The 21,178-nt window shown below is 49.1% G+C and overlaps 7 protein-coding genes across 7 annotated transcripts; 2 read left to right on the top strand and 5 right to left on the bottom strand.

Moving 5' to 3' along the window:
• Positions 1-61: 61 nt before the first annotated feature.
• Positions 62-2,102, bottom strand: N7457_007679 (Major facilitator superfamily domain general substrate transporter; the record flags this gene model as incomplete). The annotated part of the gene is made up of 5 exons (XM_057178722.1): positions 62-623; positions 695-817; positions 878-1,130; positions 1,187-1,800; positions 1,888-2,102. The coding sequence occupies 5 exons, from the start codon at positions 2,100-2,102 to the stop codon at positions 62-64; spliced, it is 1,767 nt and encodes a 588-aa protein (XP_057027108.1).
• A 1,626-nt stretch (positions 2,103-3,728) lies between these two features.
• N7457_007678 (uncharacterized protein) lies at positions 3,729-4,239 on the top strand (the record flags this gene model as incomplete). The annotated part of the gene is made up of 2 exons (XM_057178721.1): positions 3,729-3,922; positions 3,996-4,239. 2 exons carry the CDS (start codon positions 3,729-3,731, stop codon positions 4,237-4,239), a joined length of 438 nt encoding a protein of 145 aa, XP_057027107.1.
• A 2,802-nt stretch (positions 4,240-7,041) lies between these two features.
• On the bottom strand, positions 7,042-7,306 carry N7457_007677 (uncharacterized protein; the record flags this gene model as incomplete). Its single annotated transcript, XM_057178720.1, has 2 exons — positions 7,042-7,214; positions 7,297-7,306. The coding sequence occupies 2 exons, from the start codon at positions 7,304-7,306 to the stop codon at positions 7,042-7,044; spliced, it is 183 nt and encodes a 60-aa protein (XP_057027106.1).
• Positions 7,307-8,234: 928 nt separating this feature from the next.
• Positions 8,235-9,837, bottom strand: N7457_007676 (T6SS phospholipase effector Tle1-like catalytic domain-containing protein; the record flags this gene model as incomplete). Its single annotated transcript, XM_057178719.1, has 3 exons — positions 8,235-9,586; positions 9,650-9,664; positions 9,723-9,837. The coding sequence occupies 3 exons, from the start codon at positions 9,835-9,837 to the stop codon at positions 8,235-8,237; spliced, it is 1,482 nt and encodes a 493-aa protein (XP_057027105.1).
• Positions 9,838-14,939: 5,102 nt separating this feature from the next.
• Positions 14,940-16,358, bottom strand: N7457_007675 (uncharacterized protein; the record flags this gene model as incomplete). The annotated part of the gene is made up of 1 exon (XM_057178718.1): positions 14,940-16,358. The coding sequence occupies one exon, from the start codon at positions 16,356-16,358 to the stop codon at positions 14,940-14,942; it is 1,419 nt and encodes a 472-aa protein (XP_057027104.1).
• Positions 16,359-17,213: 855 nt separating this feature from the next.
• Positions 17,214-19,121, bottom strand: N7457_007674 (putative MFS transporter; the record flags this gene model as incomplete). The annotated part of the gene is made up of 9 exons (XM_057178717.1): positions 17,214-17,463; positions 17,534-17,747; positions 17,801-17,905; positions 17,952-17,987; positions 18,043-18,338; positions 18,387-18,411; positions 18,461-18,630; positions 18,689-18,838; positions 18,925-19,121. The coding sequence occupies 9 exons, from the start codon at positions 19,119-19,121 to the stop codon at positions 17,214-17,216; spliced, it is 1,443 nt and encodes a 480-aa protein (XP_057027103.1).
• A 675-nt stretch (positions 19,122-19,796) lies between these two features.
• On the top strand, positions 19,797-21,117 carry N7457_007673 (putative O-methyltransferase; the record flags this gene model as incomplete). The annotated part of the gene is made up of 5 exons (XM_057178716.1): positions 19,797-19,862; positions 19,913-20,057; positions 20,108-20,122; positions 20,173-20,299; positions 20,346-21,117. 5 exons carry the CDS (start codon positions 19,797-19,799, stop codon positions 21,115-21,117), a joined length of 1,125 nt encoding a protein of 374 aa, XP_057027102.1.
• Between the last annotated feature and the right edge of the window lie 61 nt (positions 21,118-21,178).

Raw genomic sequence — 21,178 nt, 5'->3', positions numbered from 1 at the left:
AATTTTGTCCCATCTTTCTTCTTTTTCATGGCTCACTAGATGAACTCTCCAATCTAGCTACCTAGTAGACCTTGCCAGCAGTCTGCTCCTTTCCCAGTTTCTTGACATTGACATTGCGCCAAAACCAAGTACACAAAATGCAAAATGGCACAAAACAGACACCAACGATAGCCATCTTCCGCTGTAGATCTGCATAGGCCCCAACAATAGCATCTCGCTCAGGGGTACCATCTGCATACGACATCTGCATCACCAAGCTGCCAAAGATACTGGTCGACAGATGCTTGCTTGCTGCCGGCAACCGGTTGTACAGCTCCTTCTCCAGAATATTGTTCCACATACCGCCAGCGATGGCAACTCCTACTGACGCCCCTATAGATCCAAAAAGTCCCCAAATTGCCATCACCACAGCAATCTCTTGGTGGGTGACTGTCGCCATTACGGCTAGTTGTCCGCACACGGCGAACAGGCAGCTGCCCAGTCCAACCAGGATTTGGACCATGGTCAGTAGACCAACGTGTGTGTCTGGTGCACGGAATGGGACTAATAGGGCTGTTCCGAGGAGGAAGATTGGTACGCCGGCCATCGCAGTCCATTTGAAGTCACCGGTGTAGCTAATCAATCTGCGGAAAGAGATTATGTTAGACTCTTACGGTATAGTTTTGGAGTCTATGATAGGATAGATGATCCTTACAGGCCGAAGATCGGGCTGAAGATATAGGAGGTCAAGGAGAAAGAGTTGAGCACGTAGCCGGATGTGACGATGTCGAGTCTGTTGACAACTTGAAGGTAGGAACCGAAGTAGCTGTTCCAAGTACTAATTTGAGCTGTTAATATGCTTTGGAGCGGGGCTTGACTGGAAATTTGTGGCACTCACAAGCAGGAAATAAACATTACGCCGTATAACAAGCATGAACCGATCACTGTTGGTTCTTTCAAATACTTCCATGGAAGGAACTGCACGGGAGACCCATATCGCTCCCAGAGGTAGAACGCTGGCACGCATGCTACCCCGAGGACTTCCATCGCGATGATGTATCCAGTCGCCCAGCCCTTGGGGCCATAGGAGGCAATGCTGAAGGGGAGCAGGATTAGGGAAAACGCAGCTGTGATCAGGATGATTCCAATCACTTGATTAGAGTCTCGTTAGTCACACACCATACGGGAAAGGGATGCCCATACACACCGTCAAACTCGATGAGATAGTGCACAATAGACTGCCACCATACACGCCCAGAACGGCTCTTCTCAAGTATACCAGATTTTTCAGCCCGGCGCTGCATGAACAGCATCACCACAGCGACTGGAATGCTAACTCCAACCATCATGATAGCGAACGCACCGAACGCCCAGTAGAAGTTGAGGTTGTTGTAGAAGAGATCGGCGATTTTTGGACCTGCAAAGACACTAGCAATACCCGGTGTACCGTTGAGACCAAGCATGAACATTCGGTTTCTGAGCGAGGTCATATCCGCCAACATGATGTCCACAACGTATGTTAGACCAATGTGACCCACCCAGTATAATGTGTGCGCCGCGGTATACATCTCCATGCTTATGCATGTAGCCTTCATGATCAGACCGATTATGACCAGAACCAGCATGATGAGAAAGCCCTCTACACGACCCCAGATGTCGATGATCTTGGCTAGTGTTAGCTTGGATGAACCACCCAAGATCGTAGATACGACGCTGACGACTGTGAGTAGGCCGTGCTTGTTGAATGAAGACGTGATATAGGGGTTTAGTGTGGATTCGACGGAACTCAAAAGTGCATCTACGAATGACACGAGATAGAGCCTGTATATCGATGTGACGTTAGAATTACTCTCTTCACTTCTAGCAGGGGGGAAGGGGGATACGGAGTTGTTCGAGGGCCAAACTTACAGAATGAACATGAGGACAAGCGTCTTAGTCGACCATGCCGTTGTAATAGCTCGCACTCGCCATACTCCCCCTTGAAAGTTGTGCAAGTCTTGACTAGACAGACTTGCCTTGTCGTCAGATAGATCATTCTCGGTCTGGTGGACTCCTGCCGTCTTCTCGGCATCATGGCTCATACTGGCGGGTGTGACCTGATCAGACACGGTTGGTTTTTCCATTGTTCCAAAAGGCAACAAGTCCAATGATTCGCCCTAGCAACTGTGGAAAGCTGTTCAAAGGGCCACGAGAAATTAGGGCATTCGATTCAACATTATATAGAGAAACGTGTCCTGGTTTACCACGCAAAGTCCAGATGTTTGGCATCTCCTATCAGATGATCTGATAAGAATCCGCATTCTCCCTGTCCAATCAACAAGGGATACCTCTGCTTCTAGCGTCGCAGGAAGGTTTCGTCCACTTTCTCGCCCCATCGACCCGGACGTGGCTTATTCCAGGAAGATAGCAATCCCCGGCAGCGGCATTTCCATTGCACTTCCAAAGACCTGCTTGACACTGGCAAGTCTTGTTGCATAATCATAGGCAAAAGAAACAATCTGTCGCATACCAGGATGTGACCAAATCTTTGATTTCCCAGGGGCCAAGTAAAACCTTCGGCAAACTAACTGTTTGGCATTGCCCCCGAAATTGCGCGAATATCGGAGGTAATAAAAAATCCTTGGTCTTCTGGAGGATGGTGCGCATTCTCATTCAAGCCAATTTGCAAATTCTGCCCACATCTGGGCCATTTCGATTTTGATTGCCGTGTGAGATGGGGTCCAACCTATCTGTACGTTGTATACCTATATTTCCAACGGACCGTTTCCCGATCCATTCCCCAGCATCCTGACCTCTTTTCTTTCGCAAATTTGAGTGAGACTCGCGTGCCAGTTCTTGGCTTCAACGGTCGCCCAAGTCAAGCCAAGATGGATGCCAAGCATTCAAAGGAGATCGGCGGTGCTGTGCTTCTGACATCGAGACTTGGCTCGGAGTATTTCCGCTCTGGGTTAGTCTGCTCTGGTCGACTCTCTCAGGCGGCAGAGACGGTTCGTGCAGCAAATCCTCGTTTGGCCGTATACTCCGTACGGAGGACGGAGTGCTTTATGGATGGATCTGTACGCTTCCACGTTGATCTCGGATGATCTTGTTCAGCCCACGCCACAGAAGCACATGAGCAATCCATGCCATGTGTCTGTTCGATATTTTTTGATTTTTAGATGGGAGTTCATGTGCTTCTTGTGCCAGTTATCAAGTCTGCGGCCGCTGAAGAAGGGGTCCCCCTGTGTAATGTGGAGAAAAAGAAACGTATTTCTTTTGGCCACGTTCCCTTTCGGGATGAACTGCAAGTGAAGTCGCCTTAGTATGAACCAGCTAGGCAGTTAGAGAGACTGAATCTGTCATGTTTGTGTCGCTTCGCATGAATCGGGTCCCCCGAGTCTCGATTGCACAGAGAAGTGATCGACACCGCAGATGCCAAGACGTACTGGGAGGCCTTAAAAAGTGCATCAGAACGAGTCTCAAAATAGAAACGCGTGAATACCATCCAATCTGTGAGTCTGTCAGAGTAACTTACTTTTGGAAAGGCTGCATGATGTTACATTTGCCTTGCTCGGCGGCAAGTTACGATCTGTCTTGAGGGTCAATCACCAACCTGGTTGGCTTTGTTTAGGCAGATGTTTCAGTCAGGCTCGTATACTTGAGGAAAGCCAGCTAGAGAGGTATAAAGACCACTCAATCTCGCTAGAAATCTCTGGAAGGACAAAATAGTATCTCCACGGTATATCCATTGTCTCTATAATCAGGTTAATATGAAGTTCACCGCCACTTCCCTTCTCTTAGCTGCCAGCTCGGTCTTCGCCTCTCGCTTTGTCGAGCGAGACAACTTTCTCCAGGTCAGTGAGCTCCGAGCTACAGCTTCCAACAGCTCCGCTGCGAGTATGCACTTCGTGGTTACCGATCCAAACTACCCCGATGACACCCCTACCGACTGCAACTTGAACTGGTAAGTCCAATCCCGGAATTGGAGACACACATTGGGTAGTAGCAGATGCTGACTGGTATGATTCCCACTTCAGGACCTATGGAGGGAAGCCCGAGATAGGTGCCACATGCGACAACGGTCAATATTATGTCCGATTCCCCGGTGGTGCCGTCGACTTCCACAAGTTCATCTTGGAGCTCGAGAGGGTCTCGGGTCCGATTCAGGAGAATGGTTTTGTTGTCGTGACCTCGGGCACCGAATGGTCTTGCATGGAGAAGCCCGAGGAAGGCATTCGGTTTGATTGCTCTTATGATGGTATTCTTGCGATTCCTGTGTGAGACTACCTGGGAGTGCTTAGCCTGTCCATACGAAAATACGAACCTCTTTGATTCTGTAATGCATAGGCGGGGCTGTGTCCTTTTGGGTCTTGTAGACAGGAGTCTACCTGCATGCACGGCGTATACATGTATGAATAGGTAGAGACTACATACATGTAATGTACATGTATGGATCTGTACAAAATGTACATAATGTATACACAGGCACCTGCCCAATTTGGTATGTTGTTGACAGTCTCTGACCAAAAGGGAAGCCACAACCCACGACCCGCGTACCTTCCCAAGAACGTTGGAGAGACGGGGTATAAATACTTGCCCTTCGCCCACTCTTGCCCTCTTTTCTTTTTTCCTCCTCCACTCTCTTCTTTCTCTCCATCCCTCCCGTGTCAACTGGGCACTTTTCGCCTCGAGCACATGCACCCCATGGTCACACACCATGGCAACATTGGAACCATACATGAGATCATCTATCCTTCCCTTGATCCAATTCTAACGGGATGGACAAGCTGACTCTTTTTCAGGTCGATGGTGGGATCTTCTATGGTGTTGACTCGACAACAGTGCAGCCATCCAATCCTTGACCACATGCTTTTATTCTTCTTTGTTTATTCTTGCTTTTCTTGATTCACGCTAACTTCAACTTTTCATGTTCGGCTATTGAACTTGGTCGTCGCTCTCTCCTCTCTCCTCTCTTCGCTGTCCACTATCCATGCCCATGTCTACCATTCCCACCATCCGATATCAGAATCGATTGCGGGCCTAGAAAGGCCTGTTCTTTCTGTGACTCATGGCTAACCCCCTTCCCCTCAGCTGTCACATCCAGTACACTTACTCATTGTTAGATACTCTGATGGCGGGGCCATACACGGTGTTGACTATGCCCATATGTTAGCATGGCAATGACAACTTCGACAGGATTTGCTATTCACCTTGTCTATATCCTTGATGAATCTCTGTCTATATGCTTCCAAGATCTAAACCTTCCAGGCTTTGACCACATTTTTGTTTTCTGGCCCTATCTACATGCTTCTTCGTGAGACGTTCTCAAAAATTGCTGAGTTTGACCACCCTCTGTGTCCACCCATTGTCCACCGTGCCCACCATCAGTCCTCTCAATCATCTATAATCATTGATAACTATTATTCCCTTGCCCTCCAAAGAAAGATGGAAAAACTGACTCGTTTCTAGAAACTTTGATGGTGGGCCATTCACGGTGACGATAATATCTACGGTGGCGACAATCAACTCCGAGCTCTTTCATCTTGAACATTTATGATCGCGGTTATTTACCCTAGCCCCTCGCTTTGACTTTGCTGGTCTTCCACGATTTGTCCCGGGCTAACAGCCTGACTTGGTCCTGCCTCTGAATTCATTTGGCCTGCCTCAACTATCCGTCCTATCGCTCAGTTATCTTTCCTACGACCTAGCTCCTGATCATTTGTTTCCTCCTCCGCAATTTGTTCTGCTTCCGTCTTCTGGCCTGATCTTGAAAATCGACTACCACTTCCACCGAGTCAAGCGTGCCCACCATCAAGCTTAACGACCACCCACTATTTTCTCCATGGGGATTCCCCATCTCATTCACCATGCCAATCCTGCCAATCCTGCCAATCCAACTTTCCTGGCCGATCATGACAACCATGCACTTCAAAATATTTGACAAGTCTTCATACAATCGAACAAAAAAAAACCTACAACCGACCTACAACCCAGATTCTGAGAATACACCACATTCCAAACCAACCATAACGATGACAACCCTGAAACGCAAGAGAATTCTCCAAGACAACCCATGACAATCCCTCCCCTCAAACGACCCAAGACAACCATGAAAGTCATCCGTGCCAACGACCAACTCATGAAGATTCCGAAATCCCTGTCAATTCTCCAAATCCTGATTATCCACAACAACATACGACAACATTTCCATCCAAATGAGCCAAGATGACAATGAAACCTTCTAAACATGCAATCCATGAAGATTCTGAAACCCCCGACAAGCTTTCAAACAACCACTGAGGACCATTCGACCCAACATGACAACTTCGAGAATCCGGACAGCCTTGAGAAGGATAGAACCCCAGCACCAGGAGGACATCTTACCACAAAACTTCTCCTTTGTGAGACCTTTTTTATTCTCCATCTTTCACCCTGGCGAGCATGGTCTACTTCTCTGACGACTTGATCTGTCTGTATGACAACGAACTTTACGGACCTTCCAGTGTTTCCAATACGATGACCATTCACCAAAAACCACCCCAGATGACTTGATCAGACATTGTGAAGATGATAGATCTCCTGCTATTTTCGCCATGGCCATTTATCATAACCTGAACGGTCTTCATGTCAACCTTCTTTCACAGATTATCTTACATGCTCGCCGTTCATGAGCATATACGACCCGCCTTGCCTTCTTGAGATACTTCTGCAAGATTTCTTCCACTATTTCCACCATGATGACATTTCAGCTACAACCTGCCTCGGAGACGACCTTCTATGATAATCTTCAATGCGCCACGATATCTCCCCATGGACCATCACAATCACCGCTGCAACCCGGCATTCACCAAAACATTATTATTAGCCACTCCTCGAAAACTCTATAATAAACTTCGCAGCTACATGGTCACGCAGTATAGAAAGACCTGTCTGTTTTCATGATCAAGCCCACGCGGAGTGGTCCCTCAAACTTGAAACAAATCGAACGCCTCAGACCCAGCCGGCGGCTCAATCCATGCATTGGCCTGCTCAGATGATCAACTTTATCGGTACAAAGTGCGTTCTCCATTACATGACATCTTGTCACTCCGTTCTCACATCGCTGCAACCAACATTGCCAAGGCCTTCTTCTTCTTCTTCTTCTTCTTCTTCTTCTTCTTCTTCTTCATCTTCTTCGTCCTCTTCGTCTTCGTCTTCGTCTTCGTCTTCGTCTTCTTCGTCTTCGTCGTCATCGTCATCGTCATCGTCATTGGAGTCTCATTGTGAAAATGCTTGAGTCCAAATATTCTTGTTGTAGCTTTCAGTTTCTCGGAATCTATTATGTTGTTGCTTATTTACTCTTTCTCATTCTCTCCCATTCTCAAAAAAATATATACTTGAGGTTGTAGTTCTAAGTTACTTAGTCGAAAGGTTATGGACTGTAACTGACATTGTAGAGTGTTAAAGTCAATTTTAAGTACGAATGTCTTGTCTCGGGGCTACGAGGGACACGTGCGATCATATCCTTTGATACATATGTACACTATACTACTACCTAGTTATCTGGGCGTGTAACCAGTACCAACATGACGGGTGTTGTTATGGCGATTTGACGCTGGGGAATTAGAGGCCAATAGAGCTTAAAAAGTGATTAATCAACGAAATAGTGCTTCACAATAAAGGTGAGAGGGGAGAATACCACACTAGGAAAGGCATGAAATTGCTTATAGCTCGGTTCGAGAGAAAAGGCGGTTTACTGGGCGAAGGCTGTGGAGACTTCAAAATTATAGGAGCATGTGCAAGCAGCTAAGGGTTGCGACTGATAAAACAGCATGAAGAGGAGCGAAGAGGGTAAGTAAGAAGCAGATGCATCGGGAGGGAGATGTTGATGTCGAGGTGAGTGAAGAAGTGAAGAAGTGAGGTTCAATACTTGGAAGAATCCGGAGTGAAATCAGTAATCCTGGGAAGTTAGCCTAGTGTGTTTAGGTCCGGACGAATGTCTGTGCAATGAAGACCATAAACCGAATGACTTTAAATGCGACGATTGCCTGTGAGACGCGGCCATAAGGAGCATCCCAGTCAGGGGTGCGATTCCCCGACACTTCTTTTTTTTTTCTTTTCGTTTCTTGAGGTGTAGGGTGACGACAGGATGCTATAGATTTCCTAATTAAGCAATATAACAACATTTAGACGCTTGAACGGGCAAACATGAGGACAAAGTGAACAGTAAGAAATTTATATACTAAGATTATTTCCAGCCCAGAGTTCTTCCACGCCGTTTATGTTTTTCTTCATCGCTATCCACGAAAATATCTTTCCCGCACTGGATCACCTTCATGCGAGTGAACAACCCAGTTTCCGATTCCCTCCATATAATCCTCCATACCAAATGTTAGGTTATCAGGACGGTATGATGGATCCAACTTCATACGCTGGATAGCGGAGACGTGTATCCGGGCGTTCACAGGGATATCACGAGAACGACCGCGAGGCGGCGGCCAGCGCACAGCCTTCCAAGTCCCATCGACCTGGGGTTCCATCCGTCGAAGGGGAAGATATTCCATCAGACGCCATGAGAGAACGGAAGTCAAGGGTAACCCATTGCCATAGGCAAGAAGATCATGAATATGTCCCCTGGTTCCGGCAAGGTGGAGCGCATTAACGTACGCTCTGTAAGGGGCCGACAACTCCAATCCCAGGGCCTCTCTCTCTTTCAAGTTCGTGGTTTCATCAGAATCGAAGTCAGGACTCTCGATGCAATTGTGCGCTGCCAACTTCCGCTGGTCGAGTCGGAGTCCCGCGCGTCGTGCCTCCTGTACCATCCAGACGAGAGGTGCGTGGGTCAATGGCAATGCCTCGCCCAATCCCAAATTCCATCCTCCGCCAATATCTGCATGGCCACCTGGGAACCACATCTCTTCAATATCCTGATCTCCCTCATTGTCGCCATCTCCCTCTGTCTCCCGCCTGTGGCTATATACACTGACGTTTGGGATCTCTGGAAGAACGGGAGGCCCAGTCATGGACTCGGAATCGCCAGTGGCGACCTCCTTTGCAGGCTTGACTTCATCTGGTGGCTGTTCACGGGCCCACTTTTCTCTATCCGGCAGCAGCAAGACCGGGCGGAATTTGATGCGTCGCTCATCGATGCTGACCGCATGCCGAAGGATCTGAGTAGAAGGCCTAGTTTCAGCCTCGAGGTCAAATTCAGCAATACTGTTGACTGCGTCGAACATGCCCAAAAAGTGCACGCGGTCCATCGGTCGAGATAATGTCTCCCGACTTTGTTTCATGACTCGGAAGGCCTTGATCCTCGCTCGTTCGTCATGATCGGTGCGACCTAACTTCCATGACACAAACGCATCCCAGATCAAAGGCACCACTTCCTCATTGTCCGGGCCGAGAAGCCCGACATGATCGATCATCTCGTTCAGGAACCGTGCTGTGTATGCGCCATGCGAGAACCCGAATATATACACTTTTGCTCCCGCTTGGTAATGGCGCATCAGGAAGCGATACCCACCTAGGACATGGCGATCGAAGGATTTGCCTAGGGCAAGGTTAATTGCCTTGCTGTTGCCAAGTTTGCTGCTCTTTCGAATAGTCGTGCTTGCCAGAGAGCCAGGGGTTATGTCGGTTCCGATTCCCGCTGCTTGGGGTTAGTATCGAGGTGGTTTCTGGGTGATTTCAGGCGGGCATTCGAGCTTCTTACGTTCATAATAACATACTATCATACAGTTAGAATGATTGATTTGGTGTCAGCAAAGAGAGGGGCCCTGGCTTACATTGCTCGTCCGACTTTTCTAACATCCGACAGATCTTCAGGATATTCGTCTCGGTGCCATTGGTGTGGAATGCGTTTCCTGTGCCATCAAAGCACAGCACGATCTGTCGGGACATCATGCAGATTATCCCAATGAATTGGGGTTGATGCCTTGTGTCAGTCCGGGGGAGCTCGCATTTATATGCCCTTGAGTCGCTCTTGATTGTTTGATCTCCCTTCTATTTCCCCACTCATGGGCATAGTATGGCGACGATCATGGCGATCTTTCCCAAATGACAAACCCATCGAGTTGGCAATCAACGCCAAGCGAGAGTGCAACGGCACTAGTCTACTAAACCAGGGACTGTGCAGCTGATCTGCGCGATCATTAGTTGTGTTCGGATTCGAGCTTCAGTCGGTGTGTGAGGGAGTTCGAGGATACTTGCTCCTGTGCTTGCCATGTGATCAGTTCTATATCACATTTTGAGCGACTATTTCCCCCTTTTCTCCTTGATCGAAGGAAAAATTCAGGGTCCAGAACCAGGATCGAGCCAACAATATCCAAGACGAGTTCCAAACCCTCATGCTTCACACCTCATCGCTCACGGCTCTCCCAGTGCAAGAATTGGTCCTCAGTGCTTCCATGCCTTTCGGTCCTTGATGTTCACTATGCAATTCCAGATCAATAGATCCTGGAAAAGGCTCAACACATTGCGCAAGAAGTCGCATCGAACACGACCACCAGATGCGCCACGATTTTTTCATGCGCCAGGTTAGCATCTTGATCCTTCTTTGCCGACAAGACACAGGCCAGAACAACTATCCCTCGCACACCTTATCAGACACGAATTGGCGTTCAAACAAACCAGGGGACATCTATCTACTTCCAATGCGATCGAACGAGAAACCTCGACCTCCGGCCTCTTGAATGGAATAATCTACGTACAGCCTTGCTGGTTCATACATGATCGCCGCTATAAAAGACATGGCGTTGCGGAGGGTCCAACACAACCAGCTTCTCAGTCCTTTCTCTCGGGACTCGGGTATTCGGTTCGACAGTCTATGAGATCCACCAGATGCTGAGAGCTTGAGTGAATGAGGTTGTAAATTCCTAAACCTCTTTCACTCAACTAGCATCATTGGTCTAGTGGTAGAATTCGTCGTTGCCATCGACGAGGCCCGTGTTCGATTCACGGATGATGCACATCTTTTTTTGGAGACATTTTTACTGTCTGTCTTCTTAGTTTTGGTCTATTCACTTCTTGTATGTGTTTATTTAACACATGATCGACTTGCGACAGCCCTTGGACGTGAGAAAACTTCCACTCTACTCAACTGCACCCCGATCCACGTACGATCCACCTACCCTGGCCTCGCCCATTACCCCATCCACTGTTGGTATGCAAGCAGGGTTTTATGGTGAGTTACTCGCGACATATGCCATGCGCGTGGATTCCATATCGAGGGAGACGAGGCGAGCAAAGGTATGATCGAAAGCCCTGTAACCCCCCGGGGCCCCCTACCAGAACTAGTAAGTTCCCCTAACTCGAGACAAGTTTGGCATAAATCACAGTGCTGGTTCCTACAATTGCTACCACCTATTATAGTGTCATAGGGTCACGACTCAAAGAAAAAGGCATGCGAATTTGTGCCTAATCTTGTTGGATAGTTCATGCCAGTATTGATTTTTCGATTGACCAAGTTCTCTCTCAGCAGGCTATTAAAATGTAGCAGGCTGTGTTCTATTGCTTACAAGGTAGCATCCATTTTCATATAGTTTCCACATAATGAGAATATAACAGTACTAGCAAAGAGAGAAATCACATACACCGTGAAATAAACATCGCTATCGAGTCTCGCCTTTCTTACCTATCATAGAGCCCAAAGCCGATCTTCTGCTGCGAACGTGCCGACAGACCAAAGGCCCAACAGCACAGAAATCTGGCCCGGTCCACCACCTGTCCAAGGTATGGCGGAAGAAATTGCCAAATGGCCGTCTTGATTCAATCGTTGGGCAGCGACGAGCTCTTGGTCCGTAAGAAGAACACTGTATCGAGCTCCATGTTGTTTCACATAGAAATCCACCTGTGCTCAACCCTGAAGGTACTTCTTTTCCCGCAAGGTCTTGTCAAATATTGGATCGAGCTGTGCCATTGGTATGATACTTTCACACCACGAGTCTATCAGGCAATACTCGTGGACTCATCGTGGGTTTCCGTGGACGGCTCGAGGACAGATGTATCACGGTTTGTGTCCAGCCTTGACGCTTCAATATCCACGAGGCCTTTCTCGCTCGCCAGATTGAACTTGAGAATCGCTCTTTGGGGCTTTTCCTAGTTTCGCCTTGAGATTGAACAACGCTTCAATCCATTCATCGTCTAAGTCGTGTTCGTTGTTCCTCGGGTACGATCGATCATCGATAGTGTCGCCTAACGTCCCTTGCTCATTGTTTCATTCGCTGACCAGCTCCATAGGTATTGAGTGCGATATAAAGATGCCAGTCTGAGACTCCATTAGGTTCATCCCTGTTGGCCCCAGACCAGAATTGCAGCATCTATGCTATGGTCAGGGCATAGTACTATAGACAGCCGGTAATGTGAGATCATGATCGGAAGTTTAGGATTTCCAACGACGGCGTAGAATCAGACCCACGTGCGCGTCTGCGCTGTACATGGCCTGAGAAGAAATACATATATTAACATTGACCAAGGGTTCAGCTGGGAATATCACTCACTTACGAGGCTTCCCTTCCCATGGCTGGACATCTCTGCGGAGGTTCCTCCTAAGCCGTGATGGCTGCTGCAAGGCGAAGGTCTATCTAGCGATACTTCCTACCTCCTCGATCCTGACTTCTTTCCTTGCCAACCTCGCCTTGAAGGCCTTGTCACGCACTGAGCCTCAGTCCGAGCGCAGCGAGCACATCGTTTCTGCCCACGCAGTTGGACAAATCGGAGCTTCTGCGCGTGGCAGCTGTAGCATGCGGGCTACGTGGTCTCTTACATTAGACTACTAATTGTACCATCAATTCTCTCCTCCTTTCAGATGCATTGTTGAGTCAGGGGGATATATGCAATTCTGCATGTGAACTATGTGGCCTACTTGAGCAGCTCGCCAAGTCCTCTATACTCCGTGCTCCGTGCTCCGTATAGAGCACTCCGTATGGAGTACGCATAAAGCGTTGTGACTGGTGCCCAAACAGGCCTATGACCGTGCTCTAATCTTTCTTGTCATTTGAGTGGAGGCATCCGAAGATCTTTTTTTTTCTCTCTCTTCATTTCGCATACTGAGCCGACCCTACGTTTTGTTGATACCCATACATCTACTTTTCCATCACCTGTTCCGTGAAAGGTGGTGAAACGCTCTCTACTTGCCATAGAGTTGCATGGATTCTAGAAGGGCCAACGGGCTCTCCTTTGTATGCCTCGGACAATGTGATACCTCATAAACTAAGCTCAAGATCTCTCGTATCTCGACACTCCCCTGCTTCATGCAGCTTGTGCCTGATTTCAGTAGCTGGCACGGACACACATAGAGTTACAATGATTTGCTCCACTGCAAGGCGACAGAGGTTCTCCCAAACAACTCTTAGGCCCAGGGCAGTCCGGACCTTTGTCTCGATGGGTTGCGTCAGCCATAGAGCGCTCTTAGAAGCTTCCAGCACTTACCGGGCCATCTGAATCCTTCCATTGCCTCAGTTATCACCGGTCCATCTAAGGGGCTATTCCAATATGCATTCACACGTCTAGCTGGTGTGTGTGTACCATTGCGAAAACAGCCATGACCGTCCGGCCTCCCTGCACCTGGACTCTTGCTTTTTAGCTTACCTAGGTAGTGGTTGCTGTTAAACTTATGATTGGGCTCCACGGAGACACTCATATTCTCCAATCCTTTGGGTACTTCGGAGTATATAACAGTAAATGCGCCTTCGATGGTCTTAACCCTGGGACCTGCAGCAACGCCCTTTCATCTTCTCCCTCAGTACTCCGTATGGAGTATTTTTCAGGCATTGTTTTTCAACAAAATGAAATGAAAATACAATAAGATGGATATCGTGTTGGCTAACTTGACGTGTCCAAGTACTCCGTACTGTCTCGGGTAAATGTGCTATCACTGCTATGTATCCAAATGGAGGCGGGATGCTGCATCATGAGGTGCAGATGTTTGCGTTGGAATTAGAATCTGAGACAGGCCGGGTTTTTATTTAAAAAAAGCAATGTCGTCAGATAACTAGCCAACCAGAGAGGTCCTAGGACCTCGTGCAATCGGTTCATCTTGTAGCTTCAGGCCCTATCATCATTGTACGGAGTATAGGAGGCTGCGATGGCGATAGGTGTGCATATATCGCACTTGGCCCTAATAGAAGAGGGATACGGAGTACTCGGTACTCCGTACTCACACTGACGTTAATCTATGACTGCAGAGGTCATGCCTTCATAATTAGGCATCTTCTTAGCCCGAGCAATAGGTCATATATGTAAAGGATGACCCTTGCCATGTTGGGGAGACCGAGATCACATTGCTTGAGCGATATTTCCACGGCATCGGGGGTTGTATGGAGTACCCAACCCTCTCAGGAGACCGAAGACTCCAGCTGTTTCTCCTTATTAGCTTGCACGCTTGGCCACTTGGTCTCTCTGCAACAAGCCTGCAGATAGGATCAGAGGATTTCCTAGATGGGCACTCCTACGCTAATATATAATTCACGTCTAACCGCCCCCAGCTCCCTGGTATGATCAAATGGGAGTGTTATATGTACCCCGTAGGCACCCCAGCCCCATTGCCACGCCAGTGAGTCACCTAGTAATAGCTAGGGGGGTGACTAGTCTCGTATGGTTTTATACAGTATCAATATTGGAGGGGTTCAGTAAGTGTCATAGGGGATATGAAGATACAACGGGATATAACCTGGACGTTTCAATTGGTTGCTATAATGGAGATCTTGGTATCGCTAGAAACAAGCTGCAGAGGTAATGACAAAGGATGAAAAATGAAAATGGTCCAGCGACCAGGAGGGTGTGTTCGTCTGCCCGGCAGACGATGCTAGCACAGCTAGCATAACGCCAACGACTCTCTCCGGAAATACGGAAACGCGTTCCTAAGACCTGAGAATGCATATAAAATCTAAACCGAAAGAGGGATGTGAAGAGATAGGAAGGGACAGGAAGTAAAAAAAAACCACTATATGTACAAGAACATTCCGAGGGGGAAGAGATGGGCTAAAGAGCAAAATGCAAGAAGATCAGCCGGAGATATATTGTACAGCGTCGCAAGAAGACTGGAAGGCTTTGAGGAGCCTGTTCACGCGAGGAGTAATCCAGCCAGAGTGCGTGCCATTTCTGGCGACACCAGCGAAGGTGGTAGAAGTGTGTTTGCAAACACCGTCACTGTCGCTGAACGAATACTGCAGGCACTCCTTGTTGCGGGTACAGACCTCGGCACAAGCATCCACTGAGGGAATCACGCCAGCTGCAAAATCGATTTTGATAGCTGAGAGGTTATCCCAGTCATCGCGGGCAGAAAAATTCCCATCGTGGACTAGTCTCTGATACACGTCGGCATGCAGCATGAGTGCATTCTTGCCGCTGCTGAAGAATTCTCGATCAAACTCCCACATCTCCTCAATATCTTCTGGAGCCATGTGGTGGTATGAGATAACTGGATAGCACCACGGCTGCCGACCGTATCCTTCAGAGAAGTGGTCGATTTCCCGGGGCCGCGAAGTCATCATCATGGGCCATGCCCACGTGAGGTCGACACGCACGTCGTGCAGTGCTCGCGCCAGCGCGCAGTCACCTGCCCATTCTCGTGCTGTCATCTTCTCCAGGTCTTCTTGTGCGCGCGCCCGGTACTCGTGCAAAAGCTGCATTGTCCAGCTCGAGAGCACGATTCCCGCTCCACCGTACCCGAAGAGGGTTTCGCCGATCTGCATCGGGCTGCCTAGGTAGTATTGCCGATCCGGATTGAGATGTCCAAGCCAGTCCACCAGGTTCTTCCATATTATGTATGTGTCCGCCTCCAGGAAGACGTACCACTTGGCATCGGGCATCACTTCCAATGCTTGATCGATCATCGGGAGGAACTTCCATTTATCCAGTTTCCACCCTGGGTTGTTGACTTTGCCCAGGGGTCCGTTTGTGTCATCGCCCCATTCTGCTTCCGTCAGGCCTTCGCGTCCGACTTCTTGGAGACGTCGGTAGATGCCAAATTCCGGTTCGGTTTCCATTGTCGCATCACTGACGTTGCGGAGAACATCATAGGTGCGCACTCCTTCAATTGTCTCTTCATAATCCGAAAAGATGGCGAAGTGTGGGACGCATTGGAGGGTTGTGCGGAGGTGGATGGGGACTTTTTCGAGAGATTCTGTAGCGCCTGTTTTCAAAATGACCATGACATCGTCAAGCTGGTGCAGTAAGTGGCCACATTTATCTTCCACAGTCTCCTGTTGAGGAGGGGGAGGGGGAGGAGGAGGGGGAGGTGGAGGGATTGTCTCCTCATTCTCCTCCCCTCCGACAATTGTTTCCCCTTCAGCTTGAGCAATTTGATCTGAGTTGTTCAGGGGTGTAGGATCGGATTCAGGCAGTCGAAAGAGAAAGTATATCAGACAAAATGTAAGGACCGGAAAGACGACGAAAAGCCATCGTCGCGAAGAACTAAACATGATCGTGGTCGGCGCTCGAGGACAATCTAATCAGGATCAAACAGAAATCGGGGCCATTCAGCTAACGAGGGAAACGAGCGCAAGGGGGGAAGAAGGGAATGAAACCGATGCTTGATGAAACGCGGACAAAAAAAGTAGTGTGTGAGAGAGAGAGAGAGAGGGAGAGAGGGAGAGAAAAAAAAAGGGTCAGTGATCGCTGTCCCTGAACAACCAGTTCATCACTGCCTCGGCGTCAACAGTGGACAATCCATGGGCCCGGCAGAACGGGCTTCGTGATTCGGTCGAAGCTCAGAACGGGGAAGCTTGATAGGCCATGGGACATGTTCATTGGGGGACTGATCAACAACCACGCGGCCCAGGAGCCAACTAGGCTGTGGCGTCTTTCAGGGACTGCCCGCTGCCCCACGTACAGCGTCATCGCTGGCGGGACTTGGAATCACACGAGGGCAATGATCGACTGTGTCGACTGTGGTTGGTGGAGGAATGTTCAGGAGATGAAGATCGCGTCAAGGGTATATTAGTTGGGCTTTAGGTTGAGGAGATAGTGTGTAGTAAAGACCTGTCTCTTAACGCCAGGAGTCAGCCATAGCGTCCGTCAAACAAATTAAGCATGAAACACGGCGTCGTTCCCCCCGGATCGGTTTGGTGGCCTGAAAGATGAGGCAGCATTATCACGTGCGTTTCAGTGTTGTGCACGGACCATCTCGCCGAGCGATCAACTTGGATCCGAGCACATTGCACTTTGTACGGAGTATGTTGTATGCTGTCTACCAGAAAAATATTAAGTACATTAGGTGTTTTAGATATCGCTCAATCGTCGCTCAGGCGCCATATACAGTCAGTTTATTCTACAACTCAAGCATCAGCATTCACTCGCATCCGCCGTTTCCGCTCCCAGAGCAGCACAGGAGTGATGGTCAAAACAACAGCCACACAAACAATAGCAGCCTGGATTCCGAAAACCTGTCCGAGTCCATTGCGCTGGATCCATGAAGGCTGGAAGTAACCCACCGAAAATCCACCGCAGGTGCGCCACATATTCAGAATGGCGGAGACACAAGTCGCCTGGTCCGGATATTTTTCCAATGCATAAGCCGAGATGGCACTGTTCCAAATATGTTAGAGATACGACAGCAATTTACAGACCGAATTCGAGATTGAAGCCGATGACTTACACAACCGTGGCCACCATGCCGATGTTCACCATGATCCACCCGAAGGCGAGTCCGATCCAGTGCTTGCCGAAGTGCATGGTCAATCCGTAGGTAAGTAGACCACAGACCATACTTCCTGCCGGGATCCACACGCCATGCAGGCGTAGTTCAGTTCGCCAGTCTGAGCTATGGCGTTTGAAGATCCAGCCGTTAAAGAAGTGGCCGACCGCCCAGCCTAGAAACATGATCAGCATTAAAAAGAGAATAGGAAAGCGTGAGACTCCATACCGCACAAGGCTCCAATAACACCGGCAAATCTCATCGAGGATGCTTCGATGGTGTCAAACAAGTATGGAGGGCTGTGCAAGAAGCCATCGATCGTCGTTGTGATTCCTAGACAATCAGCAGGTGAGCCGACGATAAGATGTTGTTTACTCACCAATTGGCCAGGTAAAGAGCACCAAGATAGCGATTCCTATCGATGCAAGTTGTCAGTGAATGCTATTGCAGGCAGATTTGGTCATACCCACCAGTCATTAACAATGGGAACTCGAACACATAGACCACAACCTTGCGACACCAATATGCCAACGTGGATCTCTTGGGAAGCTGAGTATTCCCAATTCCGAAATAGGACGCGAGGCGTGAGCTGGATTGTTGTCGCCCTGGTATATAGTATGTCTCATAACCGAAGAAGATCACCAATATCGTGGAAAGGCCATAGAAGGCTGTCAGGACTCCGAATGATGTGCGCCAATCTGTCCCAGCACCAATGTATCCTGCGAGCGCAGGTCCAAGGAACGGTCCGACCAGGAATGCGGTGCCCCTATACTCAGTCAATGCTGCTCTATTTCGACTTGGCAGATATTCCTACCAGATATTGATCATCCGCGGCCACTCTGTTGTCCGATTAGCCACAGTTGCGATAAATTCCGGGACAGTACTGACCAGCCGAGCTGTACATATCATGAATGATTGGAAGACCAATGACCTGAGGCACAGTCCCGAACAGACCCTGCAGAGAGCGGAATGTCGTGAAGGTGGACCAATCATGGGAGAGGGTAGCACCCAACACCATAAACATGGTAATCACCTGGGGCCATAACCAGACCGGTAAACTATGTACCTCGATCAGCTCGATATCCAAGGTTCCCCGGGGAAAAAAGAGCCACTCACCGGCCATAAGCTTCAATAAGTGGAACCGCAAATATGCCGCCAAAGCCTTGGAGCAAAATGCCATAATTCATACTTGTCGCCGAATGGGCGATGGAGGTCTTCCATTCCATGGCCTGGTCTGTGACCAGCGTGCCACCCCAGACCATTGCTCTGCGTGGGGTTCAGTCAGTATCCATCCTTGGGTCTATGTCTGAGCTGGGCGCATTCGTTTCCATGATCGACCAGGGCATACATACCCATCAGCCAACAGCGAGCTTGACATCAGTGACACAAAGAGCAGGGTCTTGCGTGTGGAAGTCCAGTTTCTCGGGTTCAGAGGGTCCCCGGACGCGACATCTGAATCAGTGTCTTTCCATTCTTGTTTCTCCTGCGACCGTGATGGAGTAGCAGCCTCCATCTCGAGGGTGTTGAAAACCGTAGCAGGTTTCTCCATTGGGGAGATATGCACACCCGTCCCAAGAGCTGTACACTCTTATGTCAAACCCTAAAAAACGCAAAAAACGCAGTCTCGGGCCAGGCAAGGAGGGGAAGGAAGATCTCTTCACGGTACTTGCAAAGGTTTTATGCACAAGCACATGGAGAATTCACGCGTGGCTTTTGTCGCACGATTGCTGGCAAGTCGGAGGATTACCTAGTTAGTGAGTTAGAGGGATCCACCACCGTTTTGGGGGCCATTGATGTATCACATTCATGACTTTAGATTGCCACTAGTCCATCACTTGCTTTCTTTGAGTTTCTTAGGTTGATTCATGGGGTCGGCTTGTTTACAAATTTCTCATTGATTTGCTGGAATGCCGGGGCCTTGCCGTGTCGCTTGGTGATATCCCTGCACATCCACCTGGTGTTCGTCCAATGATTTTCGATGGAGCACTAGATTTCTGGACTATGCAGGACCGGTGTATTTCGGTATCTTGCTAGTAACTCGGATTGTCTTAGATTTCTATGTTTTTCCCTCGTTATACCGGAATTCCTGCCGGTCGGATGCTGTCGTGCATACGGAGTATGTACAACATACGGAGATGTCTCTCCGTACTTTTCCTATATACAAATATGTTGGGCTCCGTACGAACATAATCCCTTCTCAACTCAATTCCCCTCCAATCCACCAATGTCTCAAAAACCATCGGCCCCTGTGGCGCCGCCGGGTGCAGCCCTCGCCGCGACTGTCACAGTGGTGAGTGTGGCAACCTCGTCCGCCCAGTTCGCCATCTAATTCCCTGCCAGTCTGCATCTTTGGGATTTGTGCCTGTTGCGATTCACTTTGATCTCTTTAATATCCTTGCCAATCATGGTGGACCCGCGACACCCGAGGAGGTATCGGCAACCTACAATGCACGCATCAACGCCCGAGAGAATGAACCCGAGCTGAGTATGTGTGGGAACGCGGATGGCTAGCTGAGATACTGACTGGGAATATAGATACCAGATTAGCTTGTATGTACGCCCCGGAATTGGCTCGAAGGATACCGACACTAATCTTGTAGCCGACACGCTCTATGTCATGTCCGGGCTCGGTCTAGTCGACCGCGTGGCCGATGATTGCTTCGCTGCAAATGCCATCACCAACCACATGGTTGCCATGCCGTCTGCTCAGCATGGCGCACTGCATTTGTGAGTCTGCAGTTGATGGCTCTCGGGCACGCACTGACCGTCACAGCACGACCGAGGGTCTCATGGCTGGGGCATTCCTGATGAAAAAACTCCAAGACACGGGCTTTGCATACCCCTTCGCGGATGCCGATGGCCCCTTGCAATACGCCTATGGGCTCATGGGTCAGACTGAGTTGGCGAATCAACATACATACTCCATTATGGAAGCCCAAGGTCGGATGGATAGTTTCAACCATTTCATGGTCGGCAAGTTTCTCAAGTTCGGGACATTCCCCGAGCGCGTCAAATCCATCGGCTATGACCTGGATGCTGCGTTGGGGGTGACCGGGTCTGCCGCGATGGTCGACATCGGCGGTGGCCGTGGGGAGCTTCTCCTTGAGGTCCAAGCTGCCTACCCCCATCTCCAAGAGGAGGATTTAATTGTACAGGAGTTTAATGCGGACATCGATAGCGTGCCTGGGGTACGTCTGATGGAGTGGAATTTCAAAGAGTCGCCCGAGCAGCCCATCCAGGGTGCGTGTGTATACTCGCTCCAGCATATCTTGCATAATTTGCCTGATCTGGATGCGGTCGCATTACTGCAGAAGATTTCTCGAGCGATGGGGCCTCATTCGCGAGTCTTGATTATTGAATACGCGAAGAATCAAACTTATACTGCGCTCCATGCCAGTATGATTGCGTTGTATGGCGGGCGAGAACGGAGCGCAGCCGAGTGGCGGCAAATTGCGAGTTTAACGGGATTGGAGGTGACTTTCGAGTGTTATGTGCGTGCTGGAGAGTCCTTGGTCGAGATGAAAAGGGCCGATAGGGCCTCCTAAACGGATTCCTCGTGTCCATAGTGCCATTTGGTCGAAGTTGATTATTTTGAAACGACTTGTA

Source organism: Penicillium paradoxum, assembly GCF_028828445.1.
Source record: "Penicillium paradoxum strain IBT 22861 chromosome Unknown utg000007l_segment0_segment0, whole genome shotgun sequence".
Lineage (NCBI taxonomy): Eukaryota > Fungi > Ascomycota > Eurotiomycetes > Eurotiales > Aspergillaceae > Penicillium > Penicillium paradoxum.
The sequence above is the reverse complement of the archived record's forward strand: the minus strand, read 5'-3'. Positions and strand labels throughout refer to the sequence as shown.